The sequence below is a fragment of the Rhipicephalus sanguineus genome, chromosome 4 (genome assembly GCF_013339695.2).
Source record: "Rhipicephalus sanguineus isolate Rsan-2018 chromosome 4, BIME_Rsan_1.4, whole genome shotgun sequence".
Lineage (NCBI taxonomy): Eukaryota > Metazoa > Arthropoda > Arachnida > Ixodida > Ixodidae > Rhipicephalus > Rhipicephalus sanguineus.
In genome coordinates this window covers 10675136-10696725 of record NC_051179.1, presented here as the reverse complement: position 1 = coordinate 10696725, position 21590 = coordinate 10675136, and the positions used below count along the sequence as shown (strand labels likewise).

Here is a 21590-nt window from a genome sequence, read left to right as displayed (position 1 = left end):
AAGAAAAAAAAAATAATGAGTGTATGAACTTCAGCCCCCGAGTCAACGTCTTGTACCTTACCTGTTTATAAATCCGTATCCGTTTTTCACGTTAAACCATTTCACAGTTCCCAAAACTCTTTCAGCTGAAAAAGAAAAGCAAAACGTACGCTTTTATTAATCCACAACACACAAGCGCCGCATTTTTTCCCCTGTGATCCAAGCGACAAAATCACATTTCTTTTTTTTCGCTAACTGTTCAGTGACGCGAATACGCCGAGAAGTTTCTGCCAATACTGCCGCCATGTGACAGGACGCGAAGAAGCCACGCCTTCCATACTATGAATTGAATGCACACGAGAAAGTATTTACAGCACAAGCTATCAACATCGCCGGCGCCTCTGGGGCGAAGCTCAACATGCTAGCTGTACTACACAAGTGCGAACGGTAAAGTATACCCGTTGCAGGTGCCACAGCATGCCACACTCTAAGTAGCCGCTGCCATCAAATATAAAGCGCAGGCACACGAGGAGTTGCAAAGAAATCAGTGGTATTTCGGTTGGTTGGTTGTTTAACCTACAGCGCTATACCACGCTTGCCTCGGTCTATCGGCTCGAATAACTTAACAGCAAATCATCCATTATAGCTACGAAAACGCTTTAAAAAAATATCACAGCATAGCACGTAGTGCGAGGCGGGTTATTTATAAAGATTCTGCCCGCAGCGTGCATCCACTAGGCCTAAAAACACACCGCAGCTAGGCTTAAGCATTCTAGGTTAGTGTGCGCGCGGACGTACTAGCTACCAGCGAAAATTCCTACCAGTGCATGCAAGAGGTCATTCTCATTACTGACAATCCGTGCAGCCGCCAACATGTCCGCGGCGCAGCGGCAGGTGTCAATCAAACGCATGCTATCGCTAATCATGCATTTCGCGGTGTGCGAGAAGCCTTCTCAGCAAAACGCGCATCGCGTTCGTGATGTTCAGTACATTACCGAGCACTTCCTTTTTCTTTCTTGAAACTGGTTCCTCTGAACCGATCTCGGTCTCAGCCATGATTTTAAGCGTTCCCGTCCTACGATGTTATTCACACTGTACCGGCCTCCTTCCGCCAGCGCCGATGGAACGACTCCCGTCCTTTACTTTGTTCTCCCTCCCCAGTTCTAACCGTGCACGCTACACATAGAAAGAACGCCGGTAAGCTTCTGCATGATTGGTCCAAAGAACCATGACGTAGGAGCAAAACAGAATCAGAAAAATATGCACGTTTTTCATTCGTTTGTCAGTCAGCGGCCGCATTGCCGTATCTAGCCGAGTCGATGGAGAAACCGAAACTAAATATTCTGCGCTATCTTTCACGTTTCATAATATAAAAAAGCAAATATTAAAATTACATTGTATCACAATAACAACCTGACAAGTTACGCTGTAGTATATATAGCAAAGTCATAATATTTATTATTTTGAGAAGCCGGTAGCGAAGCTTCGTGTCACCTTTTACACCGAGCAGTGCTTCCGAAAACGTGGAGCGAAAGCGCACTTATCCCTTTTCCACTAGCAGCCGGACGAGTCACATGTAAGTTTTCAATGGGGTATTCCTTTTGCGGCTATCCTTTTACGTATTGTTTAACAGCAATCTCTTTTGGGTATCTCTGGCCTGTTCCATTCGCTCGGTTCACACAAATGCGTATGTTGAACGCGGTTTTGGTACATTTTCAGAAATATATAGGTTGTGTGAAATTAGGCCTAGGGCATGTCTCGCGCCATGACAACTCTTGCGCCTATTTTGGAGGTCCGGGTGTTCATCTAGTGCATGTATATTCGGAAAAACTTGGCTGTGTCTTCTGTGCTACGGACGAGCATACGATTGTCGAAGCTACGGGCGTGAGGTGATGCGCCTCGGTTGCCGCCGCTTTGCTCTACGAACAGTGGCCGTTCATTTCGCCGGCTGGCCGTGTGTGAGACTGGCGCCGTCTTTTGTCAAAGCTGCACAGACTGACCGACGTGTGGAGGACTAAGGTTAGGCCTAATACTGTTGCGGTTTTACTGTCGGTTTCGTTTGCTTCCAGTATCATCTCCGAGCCCGATAAGACATCGCTCGGTGGATATCTTTCATCCCATTGTTGCTAGTAGCCATGCACAGATCAGCGGTCGCGTGGGATACCGTGTGACGGCCCACTGTGCTGTCTCGTGTGCGAGCTGGCAGCAGCATCTGGCACCTGCGCCTCGCTCGCAGCCGTCTTATGGGGCGAGCCCCCGGAAACGTTTTTTTCCGACGTGCCACGAGTAGTGCATCCCCTTGCTTTGCACCGAGCCCTCTTGTGCCACTGCCACCCGCGGCAACGGCTGTAGGTGCGCGTCTTGGGATAGTTGCGGCAGGTCGGTGCTGTGGGTTGTAGTTCCGTTAATAATACAGCTGTGCAACACTTCTGGTAGCTTCGGAACGTAACAAACGTAGGGCGACGACCCTGTTTGACCAGTCTTCCTTATCATCGAGTAGTGTTCATTGTATTGAGCGACCGAATGAATGGTTTAGTCGGAGCTTGTACGCTTATCGCCAGTTGACGCGTGCGTTAAGCGATTCTTCGATGCCTCTCTTTAGACGTGCTCCAAATCCTTGTTACCCTTATAAGCCGCAGCTTCTTGCTTTTAACAGCTTGTTCCGGACCGCTAGTATATACTATGCACAAAGAGTTGGCGTCGTGTGCTTAAAGTTCGGGCCTTAGTACGTTTCGTACGAGTTGTTTGCACGTGTTGTGCCCGAAGTCAAGTTGCCTCGTGGCGAGGGCTTTCTACGTTGACCTCGATACCCGGTTTCACGAGCGAACCTTTCAAGCCGGTCGTATTGTCCGAGCTGTTCGTGCACGAGGCTGCATTATGCGCTAACCGCTGTGAAGTATTTAATGGCGCCTACACGGCCCGATCGGGAATTGTTTATGTATTCGTTTGTGATGCTTATCTGGGCACTGCCTGTGCTTCTTCAGCGGCACTGAGGGATCATCATGGATGACACAGAGCAGTACCAGGCAGCAGGGTCTGGTGCCTCCCAGACGTACCCTGTGCAGTGCTCTTCCCTTCGCAAGAACGGATTTGTCATGCTCAAGGGCAGGCCATGCCGTATCGTTGAGATGACCACATCCAAGACTGGCAAGCATGGTCACGCCAAGGTATTTATCTTGACCACAGGTCAAGTTGCTGGGTTGAATCTAGTAGCTTTTTTTATAAAACCGGTACACACATGTTCATGACTAATTGCCCTTGGCGGCAGGCAGTGGATGGCTTAGCACATTGCTGTAATGGAAAAGACAGGCATAGGAACATTGTTAAGGCTAAGTATTTAGCCAAGTTGAAGTACATTCAGTTTCTGTAAACATGCTCAGGCTTCATGGTGTCATGAATTTGGACATTGTCTCCTTGTAATTTAAACGTTTATTTCGACGTTTTGGAAGGGCTACCCTGCATTAGTGCAGAACTTGAGCACTATTTCAAGAAAGTTGAATTTGCCTCGCCTCAGCATAACTAGTGCAAGTGTTACCCGTTCATCACGCATTTGTGGTCGCATGCATTTCATGACGTTCTCGTGAGATGGCGCTACTGTTCTTTGGATATTGCTGTTGAGGCAGAACTTTGGTGCCTGAGATGGGTTCAGTGATGGTTGCATGAACTAGAGCATTAAACGTGCAGTTTGTTTTTCTGGGCGAGACTGATCAAAGGATTCTATACCCGGTCCATACCCAGTTCAGTTTAAAATATGAATTTAAGTGAAGCAACATGTAAAGTTCCCAGTAATAAGAATATAAGTGTGTGCAGGTTTAGTTACTAGATCTAAAAAATATTCTCTGTACACCATGTACAGGCATTGAATGTTCACACTACTACTAAAATAGTTGTGCGCCGGCATAGCTGAATGCTCCCATACACACTGCTAGATCTCGCATGTGAATCTAATTTCCGCTGTGCAATGGTGGCACTTGAGCCTGTAAACTTGGTTGTACTCAGATGTGCTTGTATTGGCTTTTAGAGGTAATACAGTACAAGCTTAGGGTATTGCTGATGTGCTGTTGCGAGGGTGCGCATAGCTTCTTGAAACCCTTGAAAATCGAGTCTGTTTTCAGGGCCCTTAAGAACCTTGAATTTGTTAAATGCTAAATTTGAATTGGTATTTGTCATCATGTCGGCAAATTGCAGACTACGTGGCTCCACCATGACGACTACAAGCACTGGATTGCACCTGACACGACGAATCCGCATCGGGCTAAGTGCAAGCTTTGCGGCAAAACTTTTGATGTGACTGTCATGGGTGAATCCGCTTTAAAAAGTCACGTGAAAAGTGCCAAGCATATTGGTGCAATAAGATTGGTCAAGGGAGTTCGTTGAAAAGCTACCTGACGCCTGTTGCGATGGAGCAGTCCACTACACAGTCTCCGTTGCGGTCGCCAAGCTTAAATGATGCTACTAAAATGCACGAGCTTGTCACTGACGCAGAAATTCTTTGAACTTTGAAAGTCGTCACATCCCAAGCAGGGTAGTTATTTCGATGCATGTTCCCGGACAGTGAAGTGGCAAAGGCGTTATCTTGTGGTGAGAAGTAATGCGCCTATGTGACGTCATGGTCCCAGGCCTTTCTTTCGGCCTTGCAGCGAGATAGAACAGTGTGAATTCTTCGTCATACTTTTCGATGCAAATGACTATCTGCACAGTAAGCAAATGCATGTGCACGTGAGGTGTTGAGACTCCGCCCAGAAAGTGAAGACTAGGTATTATGAAGACTATGAAGACTACGAAGAGAGGACTTTGTCAGTTACAGGCCAATGCAATCTTCCTCTCAAGTTTGTCGCCCACAGGTGGTTTGAGAATGTCCCTGCAGGGATGCAATAGCTGTGCCAATTGCGCCATTTTGATACAATTTCGTTTTTCTGCGCCGAAACCGCAATATTTGTCGAAACTGTGCCACGCTGCGCCAAAACGCCCCAGGTAACCGCATTTTTTTTTTTTTTCGTTAGTTTTAGCCTGGCTTTAGCGCGGAACGAAGCCCGCATTGACAACCTAATGTTGGAAGAGGCCCCTTCATCCAATCCGATCCAGTGGTGCTTAACTCAAACATGACGTTAATCTGTTCTGGCGGGTTTGCTGGTAGCCAGGTGGGCCTGAATGAAGTTTTTGCTGCTGGTTCAAACGATGTTCTACAAGGTCATGCAATGTGAGCAATGGTCAGTGGCCATTTAATGCGGAAGCACCACGTAAAGAAAGCTACCTGCCATACGGGCCGTTTGACATGTGCTGCAAATCTTAGTGGGGCGTCATTGTTAGGTGGAGTCCGGTTCAGCGCTGCTTTTGTTCAACTAGCGGTGCTCACGTGCACGAATCCGCGGGGATTGTATATACAGCAAAGTCTTTTTAAATGCACTGACGAGTAAAGTGTGTTTTAGAGAAGTACTACACACGAAAACCTTGACCGCCTTAGCTGAACGAGTTCGTCAAGGTACTTGCTCCCTTCAACTCTCGCTGAGGCTGACACTACAATGTGCCGAAAAAGCCTTCCGCTTTTTGGGAAATGTGGACATTGGTCTACTAAACATTTTGACTTCGACGCGAGTGCGGTCACCGCTTTGCTGGCGCGAAGGTTTGATGGCAGGTACTAACGAGCACGCCAGTGCGAGTTATTGCCGGCAACCTTAACACGATCAGGATCTTTATATCTGCTCGGTAGCGCGTGTGGCATAGTGCGTTTGATACTACTGTCAATATATTGCACGCATTTTATACGCGACGGACCCAAACATGCTGCTGGCTGCTGCCTCCAGAGCGGAGACACTGATTGTGTGTCGCTTGCAGGAATGAAAGCAGCTCACCATTGTTGCGTTTACCCAGTGAAATGTTTGGTGTATCCCTGTGTGCGGTCATGAGCGGAGCGAGTAGGAATATTTCTCTGGAAAAGCTGTCATATGGCAGAGCACACGACTGACCCGGCAGCGACGGCATCAGCTTTGTTGGTGACATGCTGCACGAAATTAGCAAGGTTCCAGCTCTTATCGGCGGCAGGCACTGCGTACAATGAAAGGATGCAGATTTTCGCTGTGCATAGCTCTCTCTCTCTCTCTCTCTCTCTCTCTCTCTCTCTCTACACACACACACACATATATGTATATATATGACAGATAAGAGGGGCGGGTGCACATACGACGATTGCACAATTTTCCTGGTTTGTCTTGGACGTTGCATGGCATAACACACCGGACTTAGACTTTTCTCTTGAACTACAGTCGATCTCGGATATATCGAATTATTGGCTATATCGAACAGTTGAATTTCCCATGCAAAAGTATGGGGCTGGTGTGCACGTATATTGAACTCCCGCACAGCGAAACATCCGCTATATCGAATGCTGCTCCGCGCCAAAGCCCAGAAAGTGCATTTTTCTTAACAAATATTGATCATTTTTCGGCCGTATTCTGATAGGTGGTATGCACTTGACGTCATCCGCGAGGAGCGCTAGCGTCGGGGTCGCCATTTTGAAGGTCCGCGCTCTCGCCGCACGCGCAAAAAACACGCTACACGCGCTGTTTCCAAGATCTGTACGGCGACTTGGATAACTAGAGACCTCTGGAACACTTCTGTCCGCTGACGCACGGAGTGAGAGTATGAACGGGCCTTCAAAATGGCGCGGCGATGGTGTTGCCACCTTGCGGATCAAGGCTCAGTGCATACCCCCTATACCGTAATTACTTGAATCTAGGCCAACCCCGATTCTAAGCCGACCCCCTAAAGTCTGAAGCCCGGAAAAAAAAAAAAAAACTTACCTCGAATGTAGGCCGGGTAAAATTCACAGAGAGAACATTTATTGAAAATATGAAGATGAAACAGAGCAGTTGGTTCATCATCAAGATGCCGCGCTCATTCCGAGTCGTCGTCGCTGATCTCTTGCACTGAAGCCTTTTCTGGTAGAGTACCCAACAGACAAACCAATGGTTTTTTTTTCTTGCAAGGGATTTAAAAACTGTTGTCAGAAAGTTTTTGAAATGTTCGATCCTCTTTGCCAAAGGAATCATTGGCCAGCTGAAGATTGACATTGATAATGTTGAGAATCATATTCTACTTGAAAATGTGGATATAGACTAGAAAGCCGAGCAAATTATCAAGAATTTTCGGGTAAGCTTAAGGATGTGTTCCAGTTCCGGATGGAATGTAAACAGTTTTTGATCAGTGCCACAAAGAAAGTCCTAGGGCGAAGCCCCTTGAAGTTTGCATTTTTTAGGGGTCTGTCTTCGCTGGACCCGTGAGAGATGTGTTCAAAGTCCGACGAATGCCTTACAGGTTTTAGGAAAGTGTTGGATACCCTCATCGCTGTGGTTAGAATAGTCGACACACTGTGCTGTCTGAGTACACAGAGCTTCTGCACGAGCAGAAACATAAGCTTGGACAAAATGACAAGAGTGTTAAGCTGGATGGGTTCTACCCTGACCTCTTGAAGTTATGGAGCATTGTAAAGCTTCTGCTTGTCCTCAGTCACGACCGGGCAACAGTTGAACATGGATTCAGCGTGACCAGACAGGTGTGTGTGGAGAATCTCAAGGACCTTTCCTATGTTTCACAGCGGGTTGTGTGTGATGCGGTTGAGAAGGCAGGTGGTGTTTTGAGGTTCTGATCACCAGGGAACTGAGGATGGCAATGTCAGCTGCTAGACACAAGTGTGGAGCATACTTGGAAGCCCACAAGAAGCAAAACCTTGAAGCTTCGAAGTAGAGGAAAAAGCACTGCATAGAGGAAGAGCTCGATGGAATGAAAAAGAAAAAAAGGCTAGAATTGACACTGGATGATCTCATGGCTTCTGCACATGCCTACGCTGAAAAAGCAGAGGCAGAAAACGATGTGGTACACATTGTGAAGTCAAATAGCTTGAGGAAGATGGCAAAGGACAAGACTGGTGAGCTACACTCACTCAACCTCCAAATTCAGCAAAAGCTACTGGAGCTCACCTGAAGTGGGCAACCGTGAGGATTTTTGCGCTTTGTGCATTTGAAGCAATTTACATTGATATTTGGTAAACGTATCTTTATATTGCGTGCGATACAAGCAGATTTGTATTGTGACGTGTATTTTTCTTTGCGCAATAAATGTCAGACCTTTTGAAAGCACTGTTTCAAGATCTTTGACACGGGAAAAAAAGATTTATCTCTCGAAGAGGGCCTTGAATATCCTTGAATTTTCTCCTTTGAAATCTGTACGAACCCTTTGTTGCACATTATGTGCAATTTGATAGCTGTATTTGACTTAATTTTGAAGGGGCCTTGGAACACTTCGGGATACTGACGGCTGGTCAGAACATGTGGCTATAGATCCTGGTGGAAATGAAAAGGCCATGAATTAAAGCGACAGATTCAAGCGTCCTTTTGTCTAAGTTGGTCTTCACGACTTGGCGTTTTATGCCTAGAATTAAGAAAGCACTTTTGCTGTTTGAGTCTGCTCATTCAAAGATTGTTAAACAATGGATTATTTCACACTGTTTTTTAAATGTGCTAAAAAAAAAGTTGCCCCCACCTCATGAAGACCAGCTTAGACAACCAGTTTGAGACACTGGATGCTGCTGGCTTCCCTAAGTATCTTTTATACACGGTGGCAGAATCTGTACTTCAGAAGTTTAAGAAGTCTCAAGCTAGTAGTGGAATGCCGGCAGAATGCATTCGGAAGAAACTGTTTGAAGTCCTACCTTTTGTACATAAGGTTTCGCATAATATCAAAAAAGTTGCCGGGCGACGGCATAAATATTGTACTATCAGCTCCCTGCTAACTTGCTAGCCTGTGTTCACGTGTGGCTCATGGAAAGACTAGCATTCCAGTACAGTAATACCTCGTTAACTCAAAGTAATAAAAACCAGGAAAAATTTTGAGGTAAGCAGATTTTTGAAATAAGCAAAGTTGTGAGAAGTCCAGTTCTATCTAAAAACGTGATCACTAATGACGACTTTCTTAACAGGAGTGCCTAACTCACTCTTTGTAAAGGTTTTAAATAAAAATAATGTCATACCAGAGCTATGAACCAGCTGTTTTTCGGCACTGCCTTTTTATTTAGTGCAGAAAGACAGACTAAGGCTGGTCTGCCTCTCGGTAACACTTGCACCTTGCAAAGCCTTGAGTTGCTTAAGGGGGGACCCGGCTTTTCGAGCCGAAAATCTGCCCAAAAATCGAATTTTCATTCTCTCAATTTTCGTGTTCCTGACGCGTTTCCGCACTTTTCTACAAAATCTGGTTCCCGAATTCTGCATATTTTTCCTGTTACCGAGATCTAAAGATGCGGTTTCGCGAGCGTTTTCCTGTAAATTGTGCGAAAATACACTGCATTTTGATTGCGCGCCGCTTGGCAACGGTACGCTCCATCGACGCCATTTTGGTGTTCGATAGCTTGCGTTTCAGACATTTTTTTTTTTTTTTTTTTTTTTTTTCCTTTGGCAACCTTGTGCGCCCTTGAGAGACGAGAGAAAAGCGCCCGCAAAAAAGAGCTTTCACGCATTGCCATTGGTCAAATGCAGCACGTGATCAGGATTCTGTCCTCTGATTGGCCTAAGTGCCGCTATCGTGCGCCGCCATTTTGACTGGGACAGCGTGGGCCTACCGCCATTTTGCTCGACTCGCCGCTCTGTGGATTGCTCGCTTAATCGGCGCGCGAAGTTTATCATGCCTGGCGGTGCGAAAAAGTTCCATCTGCGCCACCACTTCGGGCGTAAACGACGAAGGGGAAAAGTGCGTGCAAAGGACGCGGCATCGTCGCAGCAGCCGTTCACGGAGCATCGCCTGGCCATGCCACGGACGCCGGCGGTTCATCGGCGCCGGCGGTTCAGTGCTCAACCCACGCTGGTGATGCGAGATTAGATTCTGCGCTCGTGACGAAGGAGGAAGTGCGGGGGGCGCATGCACAGGAGCAAGAAGTGCTTCAACAGCTTGGATCAACGCCAGCGACCGCGTGGAAGATCGAAAACTTCAGCCGACGAAGCGGCGCAGAGACTGTGGCGACGGAACCTGCAGCTCCGTACACTGTCAATGAGCTTGTTCTTCGAGCTCTGCGTTGTCACAACTGCAGAGGAAAAGTCAAGCTAGCCCGTGGAGATCGTGAGTACGGTTTGGCAGTGAAGCTACACGCGGTGTGCGACAACTGGCGATATTGGGGATGCTTGGAGCTCGCGTCAAGTGGAACACTCTGTAAGATCAAGACCATTTGCGATAAATATGCTCACGGGACGAGCGATGCTTTCCACTGGTAACGGCCAAACTGCGATGAACGACATATTTTCCGCAATGGGGCAGTGCAGTCGAGCGATGCATAAAAAGACTTTTCAGCGGCATCTGAAAAATAAGCTGGAGCCCGCTGCTACGCGAGCAGCTGAAGATGCTATGCGGCAGTGCGCGCTTGAAGTGTCATCGCTCTACGAGGACTTGTGCTTTGGACACCGTGGCAACATTGCAGTGTGTTTTGATGGGAGCTGGATGACATTGGCGTCTGAGCTGTCACTGGTTATGTTCTTGACTACGTCGTACTTTCAAATTTTTGTTTGGGCTGTGATATGCGACTCAAACCCGGTAGCGAGGGTTATGAGCAATGGAAAGATGCTCATTGCTGCCAGAAAAACGCCAGTTGTAAATCTGGTCAAATGGAGGTAGAAGCAGGCCTCATTCTTTTTGAAAGGTCCCTTGAGCGGCACAATCTCCGCTATACAAGTCTTGTGTGACGGCTATAGCAGAATGTACAATGCTATAAGGGATGCCAAAGTTCATGGTTTTATTGATGTAGAGAAGGAAGACTGCACGAACCATGTGCAAAAGAGAATGGGGATGGCTCTGAGGAACTTGGTTCAAAAGCAGAAAACCGAAGGCCGCAGTCTGGGAGGAAAGGGGCGACTCACTGTTGACCTCATCACCTGATTGAGTACCTCTTATGGTCGTGCGCTCAAGTCACATCAAGGGGATGTGGATGAAATGCAGCGAGCTGTGATGGCCACGTATTACCACGTTACATCCACTGACGAAAGCCCAAATCACAGTTTGTGCCCCACAGGCGAGTAGTCGTGGTGCCGGCACAATGCCGCAAAGGCCAAAGGTATGCAAGAGCCAAAGCACAAGTACAACTTGCCCAAAGAAGTTGCAGAGGCATTATTGCCCGTTTACGAACGTCTGCCTGACCGGAGTCTGTTGCAAAGATGTCTAAGAGGGAAAACTCAAAACTCGAATGAAAGCTTGCATTCAGTTATTTGGAGTCCGATCTCCAAAGAGCAGCACTCTTCCCTTTTTGCTGGTTTTGCTATTTAGAAGCGATATTTCAGCTTCTGGTCATATTACTCTAATTCTTGTGTTGACAGCTTGGTAAGCTAATGTAGATTGAAATAAGACTGAATTGAATATTGGAAGTAATAGGCATAATTTTAAAAATCACTAACGATTCCATGTCAAGCTGGGATTTCACTTCCAAAAGTTTGACATGCCATAACTTTTGTTCAAATGGAACATGAAAATTGTGATATCTCGAAAACTATATAATGCACCAAAAAACGAATTGCATATCTGAAATCTGCACACTGGGTGACATGCAGGGCTTAAAGTCAGGGGGGGCTCGGGGGGGCCCGGCCCCCCTTCCATTCCTTAAGGAGGGGCTGTATGTATGTGTGTATGTATGTATATAGGCCGCCGCCCTCTGAGGGCCCCCCCTCCAATGAAGGGAGACTTTAAAGGACCCCTGACACCAAATTTGGAAACTCGAGATGCTTGTGTTGTTTGATAGTCCTGCATGCGGGGGCACTTCTGACCGATTATGAGTGACGAGCGTTGCCTTTAAGATATTTTAATTTGGTTTTAAAGTAAGCCTGAGTGCTCATCTGAATTTTGAACTCCTATCAACATAACCACTAGTATGACGTAGACGTAGGCCCCTTGTGACGTTGCAGAGGTAAAGCAAGTGTTGTCGACGTCACAGACAGAAATATGCGTGGTGCACGGTATATTGCGAAACATGTTTGCTCTTTGCTCTCCCCCCCCCCCCCCACCCCCCCCCCTTCTCCTTCTTCGGTACGTGTCGGCAGGCAGCGTGAGCTCTCCGTGTGTGTGTTCTCCAACTGGCAGTTCGACAAGCGCGTGGCTGACGTCACCCAATACTGAGCGCACGTCATCACGCGTGCCCCGAGGCGCGACCGCCGCGGCGCGGCGCTAGTTTCTTATCCTCTTTCGGCGCGCGTTTTGAACCTACACGAAAAATGACCATAATTAACGCTGCTAGGATTAATTAGACATCACGTTGGAGGATTTACGGTGTCATTCCGTGATTACAAGACATAGACCTACTTATTACAACGTAAATGTCACAAAAAATCGGCTGTCAGGGGCCCTTTAAGCCCTGGTGACATGGTAGGCGATACTGCACATGCGTTTTGAAGTTACCTGGTTAAATGCTTTCGTTTAATGGGGAGTTTTAGCTTGTAACACATACTTCTTTATGTTACCGGATACCGGATGGAATCTGCGCATGCGCGAACCTTTACGGAGCGTAAACTACTCGTTGGATAGGCTTTACGTTTACGGCTCTATCTCGCAAATCCACCTTCGTTCGTGGCTACTCGCGATATCCGCTTTGCGGAGACTCCAGCCGCTGAGTCAAAATAAGCCGAAGTGCGAGTGCCACTTACGATCACCTTATATCAGCCGGATTACAGAGGCGAGCGACCTAGAATACCGAATCCGCAAACGTGGGAGGCCTAAAGACGCTGACAGGCTGGATAGGTGGCGCCATCTAGCGGGGCCAAGGTGTACCAGGCGAGCACAAAATTGTTGTTATTGCAGAAACATCGGGCATTCTACTCCCAATGTAAATGCCTTGCAGCGGCATTATTATGAATGAGTTGCCTTTTTTATCATTTTTCCCCGTCAAGAACAGTAAGCGAAAACAAACGTGTCCCCAATTGTGGTTTCTCGAAGAGTCACAAGATGTCGACACCATCGCCCGGTAACCTGGTATTGCTACATCCCTTCGCTTATACCGGGGTACTGCACACGCTAAAAATCTTTTATGATTTTGCCGCAGCGTAATTCAATATTATCTAAATTAAATGTAGTTTAAATGCGGTTATCACCATTTAGTGGTTTGCGCAAACGTAAAGGTTTACGTACGTACGTACGTACGTAAAGGTTTACATTTGGGCAGCTAGAAAACTTTACTAAAACTCGAGTTCCAGTAAAGCGGTTTGGGCAGCTAGAAAACTTTACTAAAGCTCGAGTTCCGGTAAAACGGTAAACGTAATCCGGTAACGGTAACGTAAAGAAGTATACGTTACATGCTAAAACTCCCTAATAAAGACACAGTTAGTTCCAGCGTTGTGTGCGTCTCCATTTTTTTCTCGTATCCTGTGGTTTTGCTGGCTTTGCTTCAAGTAACGTCTGATGATGCCCTGGTCTAAAGGTCCGACGTAGCGTGCACGCGCGACGCGGTTAAGCTACGCCGGCTAGAACCGGAGAACTTATAGTCTGGCGTCACGGCGTAGCTGGCGCGCCCGGCGGTATTCGGCGCGCTCCGCGTGCCTGGCGCGGAAATAGAGCTGTTCCTATTTCACGCGCTCCACGCGGGACCACAATGCACTGCGCACGGCAGCGGCGGTCGGCAAAATGGCGGCGTGCGGCCCGCGTTCGGAAAGTGCGGCCGTGTTTTACACCACATTGATCGACGATGACACGATTGCGCTCCTGCTCGAAGGGATTATAAATCACATGTGTGTGTACACCAGCAATAGCATGGACTGCTGCGACACGGAGGGGAAAACGAACGCCTGGGAAGCCTGCGGAATTCGCTCTCGTATGTAGGTGTACATACATGATCCGCTTGCGTTTCTGATGCAATCAATGTAGTCATTTTCTGGCTCCCAGAGTGTTGAATGCAATGCTTGTGAGGAAATTTGTGTCCGATGCAAAGTCATACACTGCACATAGCGAGAAAAAACACGCGTGTCAACCAAAAAGCACGGGTAGGGAAGCAGAGAGCGAGAAAAGTGTGTACGCGTCAACCGAAGAACGCGGAGCCGCGGACACGTTCGACCAAGAGAGTGGGCTAGTAGGACTATTGCTATTTTCTGGCTCTGAGGACGAGTTAATGCCATGCCAGCAAGGGAGTTGTTTCGAAGAACACTCGAACAATGCAGTGAGCGCGGAAAAGCGCCCGCGAAAACAAAATACAGCGGGCCGGCGGGCCCGCCAGTGGAAACTGCGCATGCGCCACTGAATCAGCTGATTGCCACAGCTGTCAAAGTGAGCGAGTTTTCAAGCAGATGGCGCCGACTGCGCAGTTTCGCGGCGCGCGCGCTCGCGCCACTGTAGAGTGCAAAATCACGGAGCAGGCTGGCGTAGCCGGCGTCGCGTAGCGAACGTGGTCGCGCGCGACATTGTGCGCTGAGCGCATCGGACTATGTCTAGGCCTTAAAGGTTGTATCGAGAAAGTAGAATTAAAAGCATGAATTTGAGCTGCACGTTTGCCACATATGCCAAACAGTTATCGAGGATTAGAAGAATGTTCCTTTTCCTTCTGCATTGTGTTGTCTAGCTGCAGCAGTCACTGCATGAACAATTCTCGGTTCATCCATGCTTCGTTACTGGCTCGGTAGTAGCAAGGCAACAAGACTTTTCAAACAGCGCAGCTTGATGGACTTGCCGATAACCGGAGACTTGAGTTTTTCCATGCTCGTGGCGTTGTAGCAGATGAGCACCGACAGGTTAAGACGCAATTTCTCTCCGCCCTTTCATTTGTTACCTTTGAAGTTCATTGTTTTATCAGGCAACAACTGGTAAAAGCATGCAGTTTCATTGGTGTTTTAAACGGTCTGCGACTCTGGTGCCATCATTACCCTTCAGTTTTCTTTTTGAAGCACAAATGCTGTTGTACAACAGTAGTGTACTAATGCAGGTAAAGGCAGTATCTCTAACCTTACAAAAGTATGCAAGGCAAGCTAAGCTCAAATAGTGTTTTTCATGGAGCCAAATTGAGCTCTTGTGTTGCTTTCTGAAGGTGCAGGTGTATTTTGTGCGTAGCTTCGATTGGAAAAGCCATGTTGCGCATAGACTCAATGCTGGCAGCCTGTATCATAATGGCATTTCTTTTACCATCTTAACACATTAATTCCTTGTGTACAGCAATTATGGTTTTCTGCATTCATATGTCAAGAGATGCTATTTTTGCCATCACATACGCCATGCTCGCAATGATGAATTCAATTTCATTTTACTCACGATGGTCTTCTGAAAATGATATGAGGACATGCATTGAATCTGAGTGAGCTTGGGGTTATGAAGGCAGGTCTTTCCATAACAAGTCGGCGATTATATTTCTGAGTTTGAACCCCATCCGAGGTAATTGCATTTCAACGGAGGCAAAGTACTAGAGGCCCATGTACCTAGATTTAGGTGCATCTTAAAGAACCCAGGTGGTTGAAATTTCCGAGGCCCCTCCAATGTGACTGTCCTCATGATCATGTCATTGTTATGGCGCACACAACCCGAAGAATTTTTGGAGGCTAGTTGATTCTCCTGATAGGGACTGTGATACAGTCACTGGCTTTTAGGTGGATAAAATTTTTAAGTTACTGTATTTGCTGTCATGGTTATTGTGTTCTTGCGTTTTATCACCAAAACTTCTTTCCACGTAATGATCATGCCTCGAATTTTCTATGTACTGTCAACGTAACAGTGGTGATGCCACATTTTTGTCATTTTGAGAGGTGGCCACCGCGAAGATAGTGTGGTGGCAACTTGCTTCAGTCACATTTCACCATGAATGCAGTGTGCACACATCTATTGTTAAAAGGCATTGAGTATGTGCTTGAGCGCATCAGTTAGGTGCATCGTACACTAAAGTAAGCCATAATCTGCAATATCTTGCGGTTATGCATACAGGTGCGAGATCAACGGCACATGCATTACTGTATCTAATGTAGGTGCTATGTGGCTCAAGAAGACAGCTCTTTTCCTTGCTGTCGCTAAATTGCACAATGCTTTCAACTTTTCTGATTCAGTGTGATAAACGCCTTCAGGCTAACACCACATGTTCCTATAGAGGTTGTGCTTGGCTTTCTGTGTGCAGTTCTTTTATCGAACTTTTCAAAATGACCGTCAGTTGAGCAAGTCTCCAATTATTCCCTAATGTGAATTTTGAGTGCAGCAGGATTCTGGCATCTTTGGCGCTGAGCCTCTGCTTAGGCAGCTTGTTTAGTCTGTGATTATTCACCTACCTGCAACCGTTTGACACACATGGGGATCAAGAACATGCAGCATCATTTTAGATGGCTCCTTGTGCACCATCTCAGCGCAAGGACAGCAATTTGCAAATAAGACTGCTGGGCACCATCTGCTTCATGGCTTGGAACCGGCTGATGCCTGTTACAATAGCCAACTACCTCGGGAAATGTGGCTTGTTCAGGAGTCCCCCAGATGTACCCACAGCGCCTGTGGGGTCTTGTGTGCCCAAGAGGCAAAGGACACGGTGCACCATAATGCAAACCACTGGCACAATGTAACAGGTCGCTGCACTCCTCCCTCACTTGCTACTCTTGCTCCCTTTCATCCTTCCCTATGCCAACAGGTGACTCGAAACCCCTGAGCAAACGTTTAGGCCACAAGACCACAACACTGCAGGAAATGCTACACACAAACAACAAAAGAACGAGTCCTCATTGTCATAGTCTTGGTGATGACACTTGTTAATTTGATAATATCCCAAAGGCCATGCTTTTGGGGCCTGCATGCCATCATACATGAGCAACCAAGGAAGGGAATGCGACCATTATGAGGCTGCTGAGTCTTCGTATTGACCTCATTTTGGTGCCTTCGATAGTGGGTCTCTTTGCAAGGCTGCACGTTACAAGGGATCATGCCTCCAAAAAGCTGGTGCATTAAGTTTGGCGCAATCAACCACAGCAATTAGAACTTTTTGCTGGGCTAGTTGGTGCGTGCTTAATGAAAGGAATCAGGTGCAAACGAGACGAAAACAAGAAGTGACATGGACAGTTTTCAGTAGGCGTTCGTCCATGTCACTTCTTGTGTTCGTCTCATTTGTACCTGATTCCTTTCGTTAACCACAGCAATGCAACGAAGCAACACTGCCTTTTTGGCCACCTGCATTTAAGAGTGATCGGAACTTGTCAGAATATGGCCAACAGGTGATCATTATTTGTTGGGTAAAATCCACTTGCTGGGCTTTGGCGTGTCACAGCATTTGATATATTGGTTACGTCACAATGTGTGTGTTGTATATACGTGCACACCAGCCGCGTGCTATTGCACGGTATATTTAAAGAAATTTCTGAACTGTTTGACAAGTCCAATGTTTTTCATGAAGACAGCTCTTTTGTTGCTTCCGGAAGGTTCTAGTGTTTAGCGCTTGAGTAAATTAACAGAGTAAATGGGGCAGTCGAAAGAGCCTAGCTGAGAGCATAGGCCAGCAGCCGTGCTAGCAGTCTATATCATAAGGGCATTTCTTTTATCATGTTTACGCGTTAATTACTTGTGAGGACGTTATGGTTTTCTGCATTATGCTCTTAATTTGTCAAGAGGTGCTTTCTCTGCCATCACATACGCCTTGCTCGCAATGATGAATTCAATTTATTTTTACTCACGATGGTCTTCTGAAAATGATATGAGGACACACGTTGAATCTGAGTGAGCTTGGGGTTATGAAGGCACGTCTTTCCAGAACAAATTGGCAATTATTTTTGGAGATCAGTTGATTCTCATTGTAGTAACTGGAATCGGTTGACCCCTGACCACGGTGTTAGAAGTATTATAGGTGGACCGACGGCGCCTCCGGAAGCGGCGAACTTTTGTCCGCGGTTTGTGGCGTCTTGTTCACAGGGCCCTAGATGGCGCTACACTACTGGTGGCTCAAGAGCGGTATCAGGCGTGGTCGCTTCGGAGCCGCGACCGCCCCTCGAAATGAATAAAAAAACTGTGCGTTCGCGCTATAACGAGCGCAAAAATAAATAAATAAATAATAGCTTCGAATAAATCGAAATTTGGACGATACAGCCGCTACCTGTTGAATATGTTGAATTTGCCACCGCGAAGGTTGGCGGTGGCAAATTCAACATATGCTTTCCTCATTCGGACAATTAAAGATATGACAGTGACGTCACGCTGAAATATGACAAAAATTAGTTCTATTTGTAGAAGTATAGTTTAGATAGTTAGAAAAAATACCGCATTAGCCGTAGTATTACAACAGAAAATGCACAGTGTCTTTGCTGTCGCGAACATTCGAAGTAATTTGCGGTCGTTGATCGCGGATAAAAAAAATGTGTCACGAATACGACTGTTTAGCTGGTCGTGCATAAAATACTGAATTTTAGCGAATGCCAGCAGCTAAGTTTGAGGCACCGACGAAGGATATGAAAAAGCATCCTGGTTTGGCACTGCGAGAAGGGGAGACATTATGAATGGTGGATATATGTTTCCGATTCTTCTCTGTTGCCAACTGAGGAATATATTTCACTGTTTATGTCTCGCATAGTCACCCGAAGACAGCGTTACTACTTCGTCTTTCAAGGAACACGTCGATCGCGGTGTGCGGAGTCTTTACGAGCGTAGCCTGTCAACCGCGATGGTACACCGGTTACGGTACTCGGCTGCTGACCGAAGTTCCCTAGTTCGATCCCAGCCGCGGCGGTCGCATTTTGATGGAGGCGGCGTGCTAGAGACCCGTGTACTCTACGATGTCAGTGCATGTTAACTAACACCACATTGCCGAAATTTGTGGAGCTCTGCTACGGCGTCCCTCATAATCATAACGTGGTTTCAGCACGTAAAACCCCATATATTCTCATTGTTAACAAGCGTAGCTTTCGCACAGAGAGAGAAAGACTGCAAACGCACGTAGGTGTTAAAAAAAACGGGCCAACTCACGGCGTGGATGAACTCAAGACGATGAACTCAAAACGAACTCAATACTTCGTCGGCACGGCGTCATTAGCCAGAGCCGCCTTTCGTGATGTGCTCACAAGAACGTGCCCTTTGTACACTGCTTCCCACGTCTTCGTTATGTACCTCGGCTCGAAGTGCTTCTCGCACACGTAATCAGTCGACTGCAGCACGCGGTCCTTGCGCGGAATCGCATGGCGCCAAACATTCAGGCGTTCCGCATCTCAGGGTGCAGAAAAATCGACTTTTCAGTGCAGGTCTTGTACACAGAGTTGCACCGCGGCACAAAACACTTTTTGCCCATTTCACGGCTTTCTCACTCGAATAGCATGACCTGCCATCGCACAACAAGAATTAAACGAGGAAGCAATGTGGCCACAACTGCTTCGTCACCGTTGCTTGGTCGGAAGAGAGGCCGGCGCGCGCCGCTGTGAGCCTCTTGACTGCTCCTGCCACCTCGCGGCGTGACGGCGCGGAGGAACCAAAGTTCGACGCAGCGAGCGCACGGCGCCGGTGCTGCGTCGTTCCACCTGTACTTCTAACACCGTGCCCCTGACCACGGACTAAGATAAGGACCCCCCCCCCCCACTGCCGCTGCCGCTGCATTCACTCGGGACAAACCGTGCAACGCGGACGCGGCGGTCTAATTTCTTTGCTCTCCCCCTCCGCTTCTTTTCACGCTTTCGCACATGCGTTCTCTCCCGGCGCTGATCGCAACGCGTAACGCCATCTGTCGAGGCGCATAGAAATCATCAACACCTGCGCTCATGAGCGCATGCGCCGGCGGCAGGGAACGGTGTGTGTGGAACGTGTCGTCTGCAAGAAACTCGTTCGCTTGGCATTCTCAATATGACAAAAAAAAAACTCGTATGTATGCGTACTGATACTAAAATATGAAATAAAAACATCGTACTGCTTTTTGTACACATATGCGAAGCATTGTAGCATATCTTCAGTGAAAGCAGACGAAAAATTCTGCTGAACAAAAACGGCAGAGTAGAAGTACACTTTCACGTCTGCGCGGTAGTGTTGGTTGGACATTTTCGTGTTACACCCTTTGTTTAGCATGTCTGCAGTGTGCTTCTTCATACTCGAAGGGACAAGGTGTCTTGGTACTTGTGTGTGCAGACATGGAGCAACCGGACAGGAGGCAATGAAGTGTTTCATTCCTTGCTGTAAATCTGGTTACGGCAAAAGGAGAGAGAAGATTCCGCTCTTTGCGTTCCCATCTGTGACAAAAAGCTATGCGCCCTACAGAAAAGAATTGGTAGCGGGCGTGCAGCATGCGCAGAGCAGACAATACGAAGAGGCATGCAAACCCGTGAACGCAGCCAAGCACGCGTCCGCGCCGCTGCTATAGCAACAGACGGAGTCCCCACCCGTGGCTCTGCTCGTGGACGGTGTCTCCCTTACGCCGCTTTTCTCCATTCGTAGTGCCATCTGGCAAACACGCCGCGAAGCATGAAGCGGCGTTGCAAAATGTGTCCCTTCCAGACGAGCAGAGTCGGCTCTCCTGTCTTACTCAGGGCCCCTGACCTTAAGTAAATATACTTAGAAATACTTACCGTAATTACTTGCATGATTGCACCCCTGCATTTTACAGTGAAAGCAGATTTAAGTGGTATAGTTGTCCACTGCCGCTGGTGTCTATAATCACTGTCGCGCAAAATAACTTAAATGAGAAAAATATTCAGGATCGGATGGGATTCGAACCAGGGTCCTCCGCCGTGTGGCAGTCGAGTATTGTACCACAGAGCCACACCGGTGCCTGAAACTCCTTTGCAAGAAGAACCTATACAGGCATCATGTCAGGCAAGGAATCGCGTTGTAATATAGCATGGTAGAAGAGGTAAATAACAAACAGGCGTCGCACAATGCTAATTGCGTAACGGTTACTGCTTCCAACCCATTACAAAAGGCTAAGCCATAATTCATCAGTTGCAGCATCAACAAAGTACACAACGCCTTAAAATGTGTTGCGGGTACCTTGCTTCTCTGCAGAATGGTAATGGTACGGGCACGGCTTCAGCGAAACCGCAGCAAAACAAACTGAACATGGGCACTGCCATCTTGATCAAAAACAAACAATAAATTTGTAAGTGCGTGTAGATCAAGTGATCACCTCCAGCCAATAGCGGTGCGGCATGTGTCCCATACATCTCCAACGTTGTACACCTGACCTCCGCAAGCCTCGCAGCGGAGTGATTTGGCGGTATCACTAGTTCATAGAATATTTTCTTTTTTTTTTTTTTCTCTCTCTCTCTTTTGACGACCGCGTTGGATAGGTTAGCCACCATAGTTTGGTCATCATGCTTCGAATAATTGTTTTTTTGGCTCGTTGATTTGTCTGATTTCTTTCTTCAGCACACGGTAGCTGCGCCTCAGCTTCTCGCTGGCTGTAGCGGTTCGGGGGCTATGGGCAGTTGACAGAATAACTTTTTTGCTCGTCGCTGCACCTTTTTTTGACGGCTGCGTGCAACTGTGCAGTCGTCATGATTTTCTCCGCCGAGGAAACAAGATGCGAAGACGTTTGCCGAAACAAGATGCGAAGACGTTTGCCTCTGAACACGGTGCACGCCGCTCCATGCGCCGAGGTTTTTGTGGGCGATACCGGGATGGTTTCCAATTGGAGATGAAGCTTGTGCAATCCTACTGGACGTGTGAAGTGAATGTGGTGCTGTTCT

At 47.3% G+C, this 21590-nt stretch overlaps 2 protein-coding genes across 3 annotated transcripts in view; one reads left to right on the top strand and one right to left on the bottom strand.

The window, feature by feature from the left end:
- The window catches only part of LOC119389366 (Y-box factor homolog), a 53829-nt gene extending 52620 nt beyond the window's left edge, over positions 1-1209 (bottom strand). For both annotated transcript variants that reach the window (XM_037656589.2, XM_037656590.2), the window contains exons 1-2: positions 975-1209; positions 62-125 (exon numbers count right to left, since the gene is read on the bottom strand). In XM_037656589.2, the coding sequence (XP_037512517.1) occupies positions 62-125; positions 975-1035 (125 nt within the window). In that variant the 5' untranslated portion in view covers positions 1036-1209. The remainder of the gene's footprint in view (positions 1-61; positions 126-974) is intronic.
- Positions 1210-1444: 235 nt separating this feature from the next.
- The window catches only part of LOC119389367 (eukaryotic translation initiation factor 5A), a 43170-nt gene continuing 23024 nt past the window's right edge, over positions 1445-21590 (top strand). The window contains exons 1-2 of the mRNA XM_037656591.2: positions 1445-1555; positions 2964-3146. Of these exons, the coding sequence (XP_037512519.1) occupies positions 2982-3146 (165 nt within the window). The 5' untranslated portion in view covers positions 1445-1555; positions 2964-2981. The remainder of the gene's footprint in view (positions 1556-2963; positions 3147-21590) is intronic.